Source organism: Elgaria multicarinata, chromosome 10 (genome assembly GCF_023053635.1).
Source record: "Elgaria multicarinata webbii isolate HBS135686 ecotype San Diego chromosome 10, rElgMul1.1.pri, whole genome shotgun sequence".
In the NCBI taxonomy this organism is placed as follows: Eukaryota; Metazoa; Chordata; class Lepidosauria; order Squamata; family Anguidae; genus Elgaria; species Elgaria multicarinata.
Window position 1 is genome coordinate 2,174,916 of NC_086180.1, and position 15,103 is coordinate 2,190,018.

The 15,103-nt window shown below is 51.2% G+C and overlaps 1 protein-coding gene across 2 annotated transcripts in view; it reads right to left on the reverse strand.

Annotated features, from left to right (window-relative positions):
• The window catches only part of DYSF (dysferlin), a 201,087-nt gene that overhangs the window by 111,023 nt on the left and 74,961 nt on the right, over positions 1–15,103 (reverse strand). For both annotated transcript variants that reach the window (XM_063135826.1, XM_063135825.1), the window contains exons 23-28: positions 11,999–12,191; positions 5,888–6,043; positions 3,220–3,351; positions 2,351–2,517; positions 480–594; positions 220–325 (exon numbers count right to left, since the gene is read on the reverse strand). In XM_063135826.1, the coding sequence (XP_062991896.1) occupies positions 220–325; positions 480–594; positions 2,351–2,517; positions 3,220–3,351; positions 5,888–6,043; positions 11,999–12,191 (869 nt within the window). The remainder of the gene's footprint in view (positions 1–219; positions 326–479; positions 595–2,350; positions 2,518–3,219; positions 3,352–5,887; positions 6,044–11,998; positions 12,192–15,103) is intronic.

The window sequence follows — 15,103 nt, forward strand, 5'->3', positions numbered from 1 at the left end:
GCCCTGCCCCCCCCCAAAAAAAATCCCATCAGAAACCCACACAAGAGGACTGGATACTTCAGGCTACGGCAGAGCCTAAATGTTGTAGGGCTGGAGAGGGAGGAGAGGATGCTCCTTTCCATAGGGTGAGGGCTGCTGTGGAGCAGCAGCATGGAAGGGAAATGGGAAGGAAGCCCGGCCACCCCGCACCCCCTGAATGCCCCACTGCCAGCGAAATACCTCTCTCGTCAACAGCTCGGTTGAGATCTGTGTCCCACTCCACGTCTTCCCATCTCCATCCTAGAGGACACTCAATCTCATCCTTGGGCAGAGTCTTCTCCCCATTCTGAAAGGAAGGAGAGAATCCGATGACGTCTTTCCCCCCCAGCCTCCTCCACCATGTCCCCCTCCCGGGAACAACGTGCGCGATGGAATTCACGATTCACTAACACCAGATCCCCCCCATTCCTGTGAAAATAATCCAAGAGGCCAGTCCTCACCACGTCTGTGTAGGCCTCGGGCATGTGGATCCACTGGCCGCCGGGAAGCCGGACTTGGTTCTCAAAGACTTCCTCCACGAAGCTCATGTGACCGGCATCCACATCATGCAGGAGCCTGTGCAGAGCGGAAAGCGGAAAGATGGGAGAGAGCTTTATTGCTGCCATCTTTCATAGAATCATAGAATAGCAGAGTTGGAAGGGGCCTAAAAGACCATCGAGTCCAACCCCCTGCTCAATGCAGGAATCCACCCTAAAGCATCCCTGACAGATGGTTGTCCAGCTGCCTCTTGAAGGCCTCTAGTGTGGGAGAGCCCACCACCTCCCTAGGTCACTGGTTCCATTGTCGTACTGCTCTAACAGTCAGGAAGTTTTTCCTGATGTCCAGCTGGAATCTGGCTTCCTTTAACTTGAGCCTGTTATTCCGTGTCCTGCTCTCTGGGAGGATCGAGAAGAGATCCTGGCCCTCCTCTGTGTGACAACTTTTTAAGTCTTTGAAGAGTGCTATCATGTCTCCCCTCAATCTTCTCTTCTCCAGGCTAAACATGCCGAGTTCTTTCAGTCTCTCTTCATAGGGAGCGATGCCCACTGAATAGAGCAATGCCCACTGTAGAACTGGGACCTTGACCGCTCATCTCCTTGGAACCGAGAGGCTGATTCACAAAGTATCCCTCTTATCAAGACAAACGTCGTTGACGTTCCTGAGGCTGGCTTGCTCGTAATCCACAAGGCACAGTTTCAGGCGGAAACCTGGTGTTCGGCAGCATGAGATTCGCTGCGCCCTGCATCTGTGACATTTCTGAATGTTGGCGCAGAACCAGGACATGATGCAGCTGTTCATGTTGTGGTCAACCACCACCATCCCAGAAGCCCAGAAGATATGAGAAAGTTCTCAGAAGGAGTTTCCATCTCCGTCTAAACCATTAGCTCAAAAAAGTCCACATGTAATTCTGCATCCATTCTCAAGGAGCGCTGCTCTTCCCAGTTCGCACAATGCAAGCCAGGTACTAACAATTATTGCATGCTCCCTTACATGTGTTTGGACAAACATTTTCAATGCCTCCTCCACTATCAGGTTTTATTCTTAAGGGGAAGCGTCAGAAGCTCAAGGGCAGAGCGCCCCACATGCAAAAGCTCCCAGGTTCAATCCAGACATCTTCAGAGAGAGCTACGAAAGGCCCTCGGAGCTAGAATGGGCCACGGGAGTTTCTGGACGGACAGCTCCTGGCACTACAGCTCAAAAGGCATTGGCAGCTCTTCTGTTTTTCCCTCTTCTGGGGAGGGGGGATGCAGGGGGTGGGTTACAAAAGGAAGACAACATTGTCTGGAGCCCCTGTACAATTCCATGAACAAGGCAGGGCAATGGCTCAATGAAAGCCTCACCTGGAAGGCCCCCCAAGGGCCCAACGTAGCATAAGGCAGGTTCCTATGACTTCTTGGTTAGTTCAAATGTTTTCATCTGCCTGTTTACCAATCCACACCAAGAGATACCTCATTTCAACCTTCCCCAAGCTTCCCTCCCTGCGGGCTCTAAATTCGGGTGTTCTGCAAGTCCTGCCAGGTCCTCCTGGCCCTCCACCTCTTCTGCTCCATCGCCCCTGTTCCTGCACCCCAGGAACCTCATAAGCTCCCCCAGGACTCTTGAAGAGGAGACGCATATGAGCCCCACACCAACACGGTGGTTGGAAATGGTGCCACAAATGCCCGGGAGAGGGGACAACCCCGGTGCAGTGGGTCAAGATGCGGAGCTGACTAACCCTGACCTGAACCATGGAACAGTGCTGAAAGCCAATAAAAGTCTGGTTCTGAAAGCCAATGAAACGTTGAGGGGAGGAGACCGAGCGCCTCACAAGACGACACGGGTGTTTACTCACGTCTTCTCGGGGCTGACAAACCATTCTCCAACCCAGGCCCAGCCGGCGGAGGGTCTGAAACTGTCCTTGGGCAGTTTGATCTTGCCGGTGACGTCCGAGTACTTGGGGTAGGTCAGGCCGGTAGTGCCCCAGTTCCCAACCAAGGCTAGCTTGGTCTGGTTTTCGTACTGAATTTTCAAATAGGAGAGAGGTTGAGACAGACAGAGAGGTTCTCAAGCAGGAAAGGCGCATAAGTGATACAATCCCCAAACCAGAGGGCCCCGGGCCCCTGCAGGGCCCCCGAAAGCTCTGGAGTGGCTTAAACAGTGAAAGGTGCAAGCTAATATAAGGCTGACATTTGCACCGTTGAGTTGCCCCCAGGTGCTGTCTATGAATAGGTGAGGGGGGGCGGGGCTTTTCCTCTCCAGCACTAGAACAGGAAGGGTATGAATGGTTCCCCCTCCTCCCCATTTGGGGGGCTGCTGCAGTTGCCAGGAAGCCATTCAAATAGAACGGCGAAGGCAGCGATGGAACAGGTAAACTAGCATCCCCTTCTAACCTTAAGGACTAGAATTGTATTTTTGTATTAAAAGTTCAAAAGCTGGAAATAATAAACTTAAAGACCTCCTTTAAAACAAATTGTGCAAATGTGAAAACAGAATATTTTAATGAAATAAAAGTTAAATGGAGTTTCAATTGTAAGCACTGACTCTCTTTTCCCTGCCTTGCTTTCCTGTTTTGAATTTCCTTGCTCTGTCATTCAGACTGATCCGAAGTCATTCAAAGGTGCAACCTCGCCCCCGTTGCCCCACCCTGCCACAGAACTGGAATGCTGAATACTTTGGAACCGACGTCCCAACACAACGGAAGCAAAAGAGGGTTTCGCTCACCGTTTCAGCAAAGACCGAAAGCCTCCCCTCTGCCGCCTTGCTGAATTCCTTCTCATCCACACCTAGCCCGAGCCACAGACGAACCCGGATCTGGGCTGGAATCCTGGAGCCCGTGACCTCTTCCTGAGGACACTAGAATGAAACCCGCCGACCATTAAACCCAAGTGCAGCGGCCTTTCAAGTACATTCACAGCAAAGAGGTGTGAGGCACGTGCATCAAAGCCCTTCACCAGTTTTATCTCATGTTATCCCAACAGTAGGTTAGGAGGACAGAGAGCGCATGGCCTCCCAAGGGAACAGGGCCCAGAGGGAGGGGCAGGCTGAGAGAAAGAGAGAGAGAGAGAGACAGAGAGAGACAGAGAGAGAGAGAGAGAGAGAGAGAGAGAGAGAGAGAGAGAGAGAGAGACTTTGGGGTGGTTGAGAAGCAGTTGTGCTGCCCAGGTGCTTCCTGGAAACAATCCTCTTTTCTCTAGTAGTCAAGCTGCTGTCTTCGTTGAGGCTGTCACTAGTGACCCATCCCTATGCACGCCACTCTATGAACATCAAGAGGAGAGGGTCACTGCCCCAAGGAAAGTAAAAGCTAAAGTAGACACAGGAGAGAGAACACAGAATCATAGAATAGCAGAGTTGGAAGGGGCCTACAAGGCCATCGAGTCCACCCCCCCTGCTCAATGCAGGAATCCACCCTAAAGCATCCCTGACAGGTGGTTGTCCAGCTGCCTCTTGAAGGCCTCGAGTGTGGGAGAGGCCACAACCTCACCAGGCAACTGATTCCATTGTCGTACTGCTCTAACAGTCAGGAAGTTTTTCCTGATGTCCAGCTGGAATCTGGCTTCCTTTAACTTGAGCCCGTTATTCCGTGTCCTGAACTCTGGGAAGATCGAGAAGAGATCCTGGCCCTCCTCTGTGTGACAACCTTTCAAGTATTTGAAGAGTGCTATCATGTCTCCCTTCCATCTTCTCTTCTCCAGGCTAAACATGCCCAGTTCTTTCAGTCTCTCTTCATAGGGCTTTGTTTCCAGACCCCTGATCATCCTGGTTGCTCTCCTCTGAACACGCTCCAGCTTGTCTGTGTCCTTCTTGAATTGTGGAGCCCAGAACTGGACGCAATACTCTAGATGAGGCCTAACCTGGGCCGAATAGAGAGGAACCAGGACCTCCTGTGATTTGGAAGCTATACTTCTATTAATGCAGCCCAAAATAGCATTGGCCTTTCTTGCAGCCATATCGCACTGTTGGCTCATATTCAGCTTGTGATCTACAACAATTCCAAGATCCTTCTCGTTTGAAGTATTGCTGAGCCAAGTATCCCCCATCTTGTAACTGTGCTAAGAAGTTGTGCCAACTTATGAAGCTGCCTTATCAGACCAATGGTCCACCTTGCCCTTTTCTTCCTATTCTGACTGGCGGCAGCTCTGCAAGGTGTCATGAAGAGTTCTTTTCCGGTCCAGCAGTCCTGAGATCTTTGATACTACAGGGGTCATGGACTGAGACTGGAACATTGCACGTGAAGCGCCACTCTACTGGAGAGGGATGGGCCCTCTCCATCCCAAAAGGACAGGGAAAGGATTGCCAGAACACTTTTATATCCAAAGATGCCTCTATGGCCCAGAGCGCAGTCCAGGACAGGTTTACTCTTGACTCTCTCACGTACACTGGCTTTCATCAGCCTCCAAGGCCCCAATTGGCCACTGGAGAAGCAGCTATTGCATTAGAAAATGTTCACAACATTAATAAGTTGAGGGGATGCCATGGAATGTTGCCCATCAGCACACCTGCTGTCCGGGAGGTGGAAGGTCAATTTATCTAGCACGAAAATCTGCAACAGGGCCCTTGGGTTGGAGGATCTATGGGGGCTGGACAAAGGTCAGGGAACCAAGTAGATGAGGAATTAGGAAGGCAGGGTAGAGTCAGAAAAATCTTGCATAAAACCTGGGAATGTGTTCTGCGGCTGTGTTTTCAATGCAAAGGGATATATTTGGTGCATTTCTTTGTAAACAACAACCAGATCTTTCCTAAAACTCTAAAGTTATGCCTTTAATTAATTTCTGATTTTCCCAGGTGTTTTAAGTACTGTGTGTTGCTGCATTTGCTGCCTTTTAAATTGTTTTATGATTACTGTGTTGTATTTTATTGTATTTTGTAGCTGTGTGATCATTTATGGTTATATTCCTTGCTCACCACTCTGCAGTTGAGAAATGCTTTTAATAAATAAATAAATAAATAAATAAATAAATAAATAAATAAATAGCAATCACCTGGCTCAAGAGATGTCATTTCAGTTACAGCCACTCTCTCCAAATTCTCCAGCCTTACTGCTTCCACCTCTCTGCTTTTTCCCCACAAGTAGAACAGTTTGGGGGTGATTGTTTAACATCTTTCCTGATGCCCCACCCCCACAGAAACGGATGAGTGAATTGAGCTAATTTTCAAAGTTGACATAATTACTTCCTGAAAGCCCTGCCAGTAATGACCAAAAGGGAGGGGGAAAATGGGACTGGAGGTGGAAACCTTTGCAAAACTCTTCCAGTGATTTCCCCCCACCCTTTTTTTTCTTTAAGCATCGAAATCCCATCCCTGTGTTTTCTTTCTCTCTCTCTCTCTCTCTCTCTCTCTCTCACACACACACACACACACACACACAAGCCCTGGTGCTGGCACAACCTACTTTCATGAATATCGTCTGGAGTTTCCCACAGTTCCTTCCACAGCAATTGGCTCCGTTCCGGGAGAAAAGGATCTCGTGAGCAGGCACCCGGCTGTACGCCAGACGACGGTCCCCTTGAAGCATCCAGATCACAACGTCCGGCAGGCTGTTCTGCGGCTGGAAAACAGGTGCGGCAAGTGAGGACGGGCAACGGGCAGCGAGCAGACCCAGAAGGAAGGTGGAAGGCAAAGATGGGGAGGGGTTGCTGTCCATTGAAGGGACCTCGTATGGCAGGCTTCAAGTGTACATCAAGGTTTTAAGAGCCTGGAGGCAAAGGCTATCAAGGGCTACTAGCCCTGATGGTTGTGTGCTACCTCCAGTATTCGAGGCAAGAAGCCTGTGTGCACCAGTTGCTGGGGAACATGGGTGGGAGGGTGCTGTTGCACCATGTCCTGCCTGTTCATCCCTGGCCAATGGTTGGTTGTCCACTGTGTGAACAGAGTGCTGGACTAGATGGACCCTGGGTCTGATCCAGCATCAGGGCACTTCTGAGGTTCTTATGTTCTTAAGAGCATCCCTTACTCAAGACGTGAGACTGTGGGATAAACATGGCGATGCATTAAATGTGATGGCAAGTGCTTGTCTTTGAAGGAGGAGGAGGAGGAGGGATGCAGTTGCAAAGGGCCGTGAGCCGGACCTGGCACAAGGCGAAGGATTTAACACCCCACCCCACCCCTATGCCTCCCTCCTGATGAAAACCTCCCTCTGCCCACCGGAGTGGCCAATTGCTCCAGAAGGGAAGTTGCTATTTATGCCTGAAGTAGGGGGGCGAGGGATTAGGAAATCTTTGTCAGGATAACGGTGCAGGGAGGAAAGGGCCAGCTGTGGGTACTGACAGAGAAATCTGAAAAGCCCCCCTGAAGCCCCTCATTTCAATGTGAATAAAAGTGCAGAAGCACGCACACTCCTTGTCCTTGCCCCCACCTTCGAGTCTCCAAACGGAGAAGAGCGAAGTGCCCCGTCTCCTCGTTGTGCTCAAGGTTGCCCTGACCCCTGCACCCACTCACCCGCTCTGGAAATCTGACTTAGGGGAAAGGTTACAGTCCCGGATAGCATATCAGAAGAAAGCCTTGAGGCTGGAAACAAGTTTCCATATTCCCCAGACACAGAGGCATCTCTCAGTCTTATCACCAAGACCCCCCCTCCCCTCCCTTAGAGGGCACCAAGAAGTGGCTCACAGCTGGCCGGAGACACTTTTGGCTGACCTCAGAAGGGTTTTATCAAAGTACAAGGAGTTACATACAATGGACACAGTTGCCGTAATATAGGGCATTGTTCTAGGTGGAACAGTTAGTTTATGCCCTGTCCTGGACGGGGTCGCACTCTCCCTAAAGGATCGGGTCCGTAGCTTGGGGGTGCTCTTGGATCCGGAACTGTCACTTGAGGCACAGGTGAACTCAGTGGCAAAGAGCACCTTTTATCAGCTTAGGCTGATACACCAGCTGTGCCCTTATCTGGAAAGAGATAGCCTAGCTACAGTGATCCATGCTCTGATAACCTCTCGTTTGGATTACTGCAATGCGTTATACGTGGGGCTGCCTTTGAAAACGGTCCCGAAACTTCAGCTGGTACAAAACAGGGCAGCCCGTTTACTAACAGGGACTGGCCGACGAGACCACATCACACCTTCATTGGCTGCCAGTCCAGGTCAAGGCCCGATTCAAAGTGCTGGTATTGGCATTTAAAGCCCTAAACGGTTTGGGGCCAGGTTATCTGAAGGAACGCCTCCTCCCATATGTACTTGCCTGGACCTTAAGATCATCTTCAAGGGCCCTTCTCCATGAGCCCCTGCCAAAGGAAGTAAGGCGGGTGGCTACTAGGAGGAAGGCCTTCTCCGCTGTGGCACCCCGGCTGTGGAACGAGCTCCCCAGAGAGGTCCGCCTGGCGCCTACACTTGTACCCCTTTCGTCGCCAGCTGAAGACCTTTTTATTCTCTCAGTATTTTAACACTTAATTTTAACTTAAATTTAAATCTTACTGTTTTAACTCTGTATTTTAATCTCATATCAATTTTGCTGTGTGGTTTTATCCTGGTTGTGCTTTTTATACTGTATTTTGTATTTGTGCTTTTAACCTGTTGGTTGTTTTATTACGGTTTTAATTTTTGTGAACCGCCCAGAGCGCTTCGGCTATTGGGTGGTATAAAAATGTAATAAATAAATAAATAAATATGGGAAATGTAGAAAGTATGTAAATCAATAGGAAATGGGGGGAGGGACTCTCTGTGAAACGCATGGAGGGGCTTGAAGAGTTATCAATGTATGCTGATGTGGATGATGTTTCGAGAGTCTCTGCCGTCGGTTTGAACGAGGTAAGGGGCTTTTCTCCTGTGTGCACCGTATAATAAAGAGTCTCTGTTTCTGGACCGGTTGTGAAGTTGTCCCTTTCCTATCAGGTATGGGGAATTTCCCTAACAGTACCAAAAGTGTGGCTGGCAGGAACACGCATGTGTTGGCCACACGGGCCCACAACCCACGTGCGGCTGTCAGAAGTCTGAAAGGGGTGGGACCACCTCTACACACAGTGGGAATGAAATCCTGGCCAGTCAGGGATCCTGGCCCTGTGGCGGAAACCCTGCGCATGTGGAAGGGGCCCCTCCCAGACCGATGCTGATCACACACTGGCCAGCAGGCGCAACATTATCGGGGGGGGGGCTAGTTCATGCTTTGCTCAGGCGTTTGGTACCCACGGACTAATGCAGCCTGGCTCGCTGGCTGGCTGGCTGGCTGGGGGATTCTCTCACGTGTGGAATGTTCCTGGGGGATTTTCTGCACCTCTGCAGGAGAACCAGCCCGGCAACACGAAGCAACGCACGTCCTCCTTGCAGCTGCTTTTATAGCAGTGGGAAGGCTTTGGGTTTGGCCGCTTTCACGGTCGCAAAGACAGGAGCCGTGACTTGCAAAACATCAACCTGCTGATGCACTCGTGATGTTTTTTCCCTTTTGTTTGCTTTAAACCTCTCGGCCTAAAGAAGAGATCTGTGTAACCTGAAAGCTTGCTTCCAGCATTTTAAATTCTAACAGCTTCAAAAAAAGAAGCAGCCAGGTTCCATGCTCCCCCTGCTTCCCCCAATGGGAGGAGGTGTTTTTTGGGGGTAGGGGGCAGCATTTTCCTTCAGGGTCATTTTCCCCCTGCAGGGACAAAGTGTTACAGACTTCTGGTGCCTTTTTGCAATATCTGTTTATTTACAAATATGCCGTGTTAGTCATTAAAGCAGAATCTGTTCCCTCAAAAGCAAACTGTATCCTCCTTGGACCCTTGCCCTCAGCTCCTAAATGGCAGACAGCTACAGAACACACACACACACACACACACACACACACACACACACACACACACACACGCACGAACACCAGTGGAGGCTGGTGGCTCCAATGTCAGTGGGGTTGTGAATCCGATCTGGGTTTCAGTCAGAACTCGTCAGAACTGGAAAAAAGAGCCCTCCAAGATGCTTCACCTGGGCTGGGGAATAGAGCCTCATACCTTGGATCACTCCTTTAGAGTTCTGACTGGTTCTAACACGGAATAACGGGCTCAAGTTAAAGGAAGCCAGATTCCAGCTGGACATCAGGAAAAACTTCCTGACTGTTAGAGCAGTACAACAATGGAACCAGTTACCTAGGGAGGTTGTGGGCTCTCCCACCCTAGAAGCCTTCAAGAGGCAGCTGGACAAGCATCTGTCAGGGATGCTTTAGGGTGGATTCCTGCATTGAGCAGGGGGTTGGACTCGATGGCCTTGTAGGCCCCTTCCAACTCGGCTATTCTATGATTCTATAACTGAAACCCAGAATGGATTCACCGCCCCACGGACACTGGAATCACCAGCTGCCACTGATACACCCCATGTACAACTATCCAGTCTTGTACAGCAGCCTTCCCCAACCTGGTACCCCCCCACCCCAGATATTTTGCACTACAACATCCAACATCCCTGACCCTGGGGCTCATGGGAGTTGCAGTCCAACGCATCCGGAGGGCACCCAGTGGGGAAGGCTTTGTCGAGCGCCTCATTGTCCAAGCGAGCGCCTGCCTTGTCCTCCTCCTCCTCCTCCGATGCGCTGCTGTTACTGTAGAGGCAGGAAGCACAAGGCCCTCCGGGGTTCCCAAAGTGGCCGCCCTGCGGACCGTCCCGCGGCCCCCACACACAAGCCCGGCTCACCTGGGCCAGGAGGCCGATAAGCAGCTACAAGCATCCACAGCTGGCCAAGAGGGGCGTGCCTGGTCCCAGCCAGCAGGAGGCACGGGGAGGAGGGAAGGGGGAGGGCAGCGTTCCCTGCCAGCGCTTTTCCCTCTCCGGAGGACCCAATGTTCTATTTCAAAGCCGCAAAAGTCAGAAGCCACCACCGCTCCAAGCTTCTGAAATGGCCTTTTTACAGAGGACGGGAGAGGCTCCGAAACTGGTCTTCTGGCACCCCCCAGTGGCATCTCCGGGCTTGAGGGCTTGGGAAGAAAGAGCAGCAAAGAAAAGGAGATCTCCTCCTCCTCCTCCTCCTCCTCCTCCTCCTCCTCCTCCTCCTCCAATGGGGAGAGGGACCCACTCCATGGTTTTGGTGGCAGCTGAGAAGCGACTCCCTGCCATGCCTAGATTTTGTAATGCAGCAAAGCTCAGGATGCAGGCTGGGGGGAGGGAGCGGAGGGAGGGGAGGCTCACAGCTCTGTTCTCCTGATCCCTTTATGAATGTGGTTTTGCTCAGCCTCTGTTCTTTTCACTGGGGTTTGGGCAGGAGACCTTCCCGGGGGTGGGGGGAGAGATTGTGCCCCCGATCACGGCAATTTCCACATTGAAAGCACCAGACCATCTTGAGCCACCTCTGGGCAGCTGTTCTGGCTCCTAAAAGCCAGCGGCATGTACTGGTTAGGGTCAGGTGTGGGTTAGGGAGATCTGGGTTCAGATCTCCACCCAGCCATGAAGCATCCAGCCTAGCCTACCTCGCAAGGCTGGTGTGGGGATACAATTTGTGGCGGGATAGAAAACACAAAGACGAAGGAAGGAAGGAAAGAACCTGATACTTTTAGGAAAGAGCTCTTGCTAAGCTTACAGGAACCTTCATAAACTGATCATCTCTCATCAGGAATGCTCTCTGGCTTTACCACCTGGCCTACGCAAATTGGTATTATTTATTTATTTATTTATTACATTTTTATACCGCCCAATAGCCGAAGCTCTCTGGGCGGTTCACAAAAGTTGGACTCGATGGCCTTGTAGGCCCCTTCCAACTCTGCTGTTCTATGATTCTATGACTACAACTTTAACCATCCCCAGACAGTAGACCAACAGCTGTGGTTGCTGGGGGTTATGGGAGTTGTAGTCCAACAGATCTGGAGGGCACAGGGTTGGGGGAACCTACCGAACGAGTAGATCTCTGTCTTTTGTACATGTAGCTGCCTTGCCTGTACCCAGCAGAGCTAACAGCAGCTGGACGAGGTGGGTGGAGGAAGGAGGCAACTTAGATCAGGGAAGTGGTGTGGGTTCAACACTCTTCCTTCCCACCCTGGACACTTCCCTCGTCAAATTAGCACCTGATCAAAATCGCTTCTCCGAAATGCCCCCCCCCAAAAGCCCCCCACCCAGCAGCCCCTGACCCCGGCTCTCCCATGTCACGTCTCCTTGAGCTCTGACTTACTTCCCTCGCTAAGCGAAGCGCCTGTCAGTTGCGTAACCCAAACAGAGCACATCTGATTCCGTCTGTTCAACGTGGCCAGGAATGTGGGGGGGGGGGGAACTGGGCTGTGGCTTCTGCTGGTTTGCCCAAAGGCCGGCGGTGTGGAGCACATGCAAGACGCAGCCCACAGAAGCCCCGTCCTTGGGTCCGTGCCTTGGGCTGTGCTTTCTCAGAGCTTTGCTTTAGAAATGATGCCCAGAGCACACGCACACGGACACACACCCACACACACTCCTTATCCCAGGGCATCTCCCGGGGTGGTTCCCTAGCCAGTGTTTTCGGACATCTCTTCACCCCCACACAAGCACGCGCATACACGCACGCAGCCAAAAGACTGTTCTACACTGAGGATTTGGAAGGGGTGGGTAAGAAAACCCTCTCCGCTTTGCAAGCAGGGAACTCCGGGTACCTCCTCCACCATGGCCTTGAGCCTGCACAGCCAGTCTTCGGCCTGGTCCAGGACCATCTGCAGGTCAGAGTCTTCATGCTTCAATCTCAGAGCCGCCTGGACGATCTGGTTGAGATTGGTGGTGCGGAAGCGATACAGGTAATGGTCCAAATGGGTGCTGGACGGTTTCTGGGTGACGTCGACAAGCGGCTGACTGTGGAGGGTAACAGCACAAAGAAGTCAGAGAATCGGCCTCCACGCCAGGGCTCATCGCCTCTGACGCAAAGTGTTTTTTTGGGGGGAGCATTAAGACCCAATAGCTTTACAAAAGAGGAACCAATGTGTTGCGATGGATCAACGCAGTGGCCTGCATTTCTGAGCTCTCCTTTGTGGCCTGGCTATGTTAGCAGAAGTGTTATGATCATAGAATCATAGAATAGCAGAGTTGGAAGGGGCCTACAAGGCCATCAAGGCCAACCACCTGCTCAATGCAGGAATCCACCCTAAAGCATCCCTGACAGATGGTGGTCCAGCTGCCTCTGGAAGGCCTCTAGTGTGGGAGAGCCCACCACCTCCCTAGGTAACTGATTCCATTGTCGTACTGCTCTAACAGTCAGGAGGTTTTTCCTGATGTCCAGCTAGAATCTGGCTTCCTTTAACTTGGGTCCATTATTCCGTGTCCTACACTCTGGGAGGATCGAGAAGAGATTCTGGCCCTCCTCTGTGTGACAACCTTTTAAGTATTTGAAGAGTGCTCTCATGTCTCCCCTCCATCTTCTCTTCTCCAGGCTAAACATGACCGGTGCTTTCAGTCTCTCCTCATAGGACTTTGTTTCCAGACCCCTGATCATCCTGGTTGCCCTCCTCTGAGCACCTGCACTTCAAATTCTGCCACAACACCCCTGGGGACCAGCGCTGAGTGCCCGATGGTGGTTTCAAATAGGTTCCTCAGCAATTCGTCGACGGAGGGCGAAACATTTTCAAACCACACTGCCCTACACTTTACATTTCTGGACTCCTACTCTGGATTAGCGGAACTTTGCTGGAACATTCTTCAGCCCAAACTCCGAAGCTTGGAATGTGCAAATTCCAGCTTCTGATGTGACCCTGGGGGTCCCTTTTCATGGCCTCCAATAAAGGCCACCAGGTCCCCCGTTTCAGCTCCACGGGCGGGAGGGCGAGGAGCGGGAACTGCTCTCCAGCCACACCTCCACGGCTCTTTCTCCACAGCCAACCCGACTCGGTTCATTCAAGGAAAAACAAGCACTGTGTTCCAAACGAGCACAAGACCGCCTTTTACTCTGAGGGTATTTTGAGATGCTGCAGAAGACAAGAGAATATTTACCTTTCCTGGAGCGAACCGAATCGGAGCCACCCTTGAGGAAGAGTTTCAACTTGTGGCAGGTTGGCCAATAAACTGCCTTCTGGGGCACCTCGAAATCTCCTCCCCGTTCACATGCCTGCATTTGGTGCCTTCCCTTCTTCCCTCTGTTCTGAATGGACTTTGCACACGCCCAGAGATTATGACCCTGTTCAGACAGCATGCTAAACCACAGTGGTTAAGCATCTTGGGCTAAACACTGAGGTTTAGTGTGCTGTGTGGACCCTTCCTAACCATAGTGGCTACAGAACCATGGTTTAAACACACTCACAAACCATTTGCTGCAAAAGGGTTAGCGACCTAACCATGGCTTAGCGTGTCATCTGAACAGGACCACTCTGTCCTTTATTATTTCGTCCCATGTCCCACACTTCCAAGATCAAGCCATGGTGGGTCCAAGCTAGGAAGCTAAGGAGGAAGGCAAACGGCCAGAGCTCCTTCTGGAAAGCCAGGGTTAAGCAACAGGTATAGGGTGACCCTATGGAAAGGAGGACAGGGCGCCTGTATCTTTAACAGTTGTATTGAAAAGGGAATTTCAGCAAGTGTCATTTGTACGCATGCAGCACCTGGTAAAATTCTCTCTTCATCACAACTGTTAAAGTTGCAGGACCCCTGCCTAGCAGATACAAAAGAGGGAAGGGCTCCTGCAGCTTTAACGGTTGTGATGAAGAGGGAATTCCACCAGGTGCTGCATGTATACAAATGTCATCTACTGAAATTCCCCTTTTTTTACAACTGTCAAAGGTACATGAGCCATGTCCTCCTTTTCATGTTGTCACCCTAAACAGGTATCACTGGGCAGTGCAGGTGACCTGTTAGCAAACTGCCAAAACCCGTAGACACAACTGCACGTGCTTCACCCACGTCCCCTTCTCACTCTTGCCTTTCTCCTTCCTCCCTTTCCTCCACTGTCTAGAAATATTTTAAATAAATTAAATTTCAAGAATTGTTTGCCCTTCCGTCTACACTGAAATTGTATGCTCCTTGGGCCAAGAAGCTCTGTTCACGTTACTCTGAAAAGCACCATGGACATCCGGGGCACGGTACATTAATGAATAAATATTCACATATTTAATTAATTAGTTAATCAGTGAAAACACCTTTCACTAATCAACTAAGATTTCTTGGCAGCCAGATCCTAGGCAATGCTACTCAGAAACAAGGCCAACCGAGTTCCTTAGGACTTACTCCCAAGTCCACGTGCACAGGATTGTCTCCTTAATCGGGTCGCTGCCAGACTTATCTTCACCACAGCCATAAACACTCTGCTTCTATCATTTATAACTGCTGCAGCTGCTGCTCACGGATTCATTCAGCATGGAAGCAATTTACCACAGGAGAAGGGAGGGAAGGAGGAAGAGGAGGAGGAGGAGGAGGAGAGAGGGGCCGGGGGCCCGTCCCAGCTTGCATGAACCACCAGTTTGGCAGCCTCTGCAGTGACATTTCCCCACCGTTTAATTGGATTTTTGTTGGAGGGAGCCTTCCCTCTGGGAAACCAAAGTCCTGGGATGTGCCCCAGGTCACGTATGGCACACACAGAAGCCACGCCATATTTACGGCCTCGGGAATATCTTTGACGTTTTCCAAACAAGCACGCCCGTAGGAGAGAAGGAAGGCTGGAGGAAGGGAGGGGGTGCGAGAGAGCCTGAAACGGCTCCTTCTGGGGGCTCAAAAAGAAATAAACAGAGCTTGGGGAGGAGGAGGAGGAGGAGGAGGAGGAGGAGGAGGGCCCCTTGTCCAGCCAG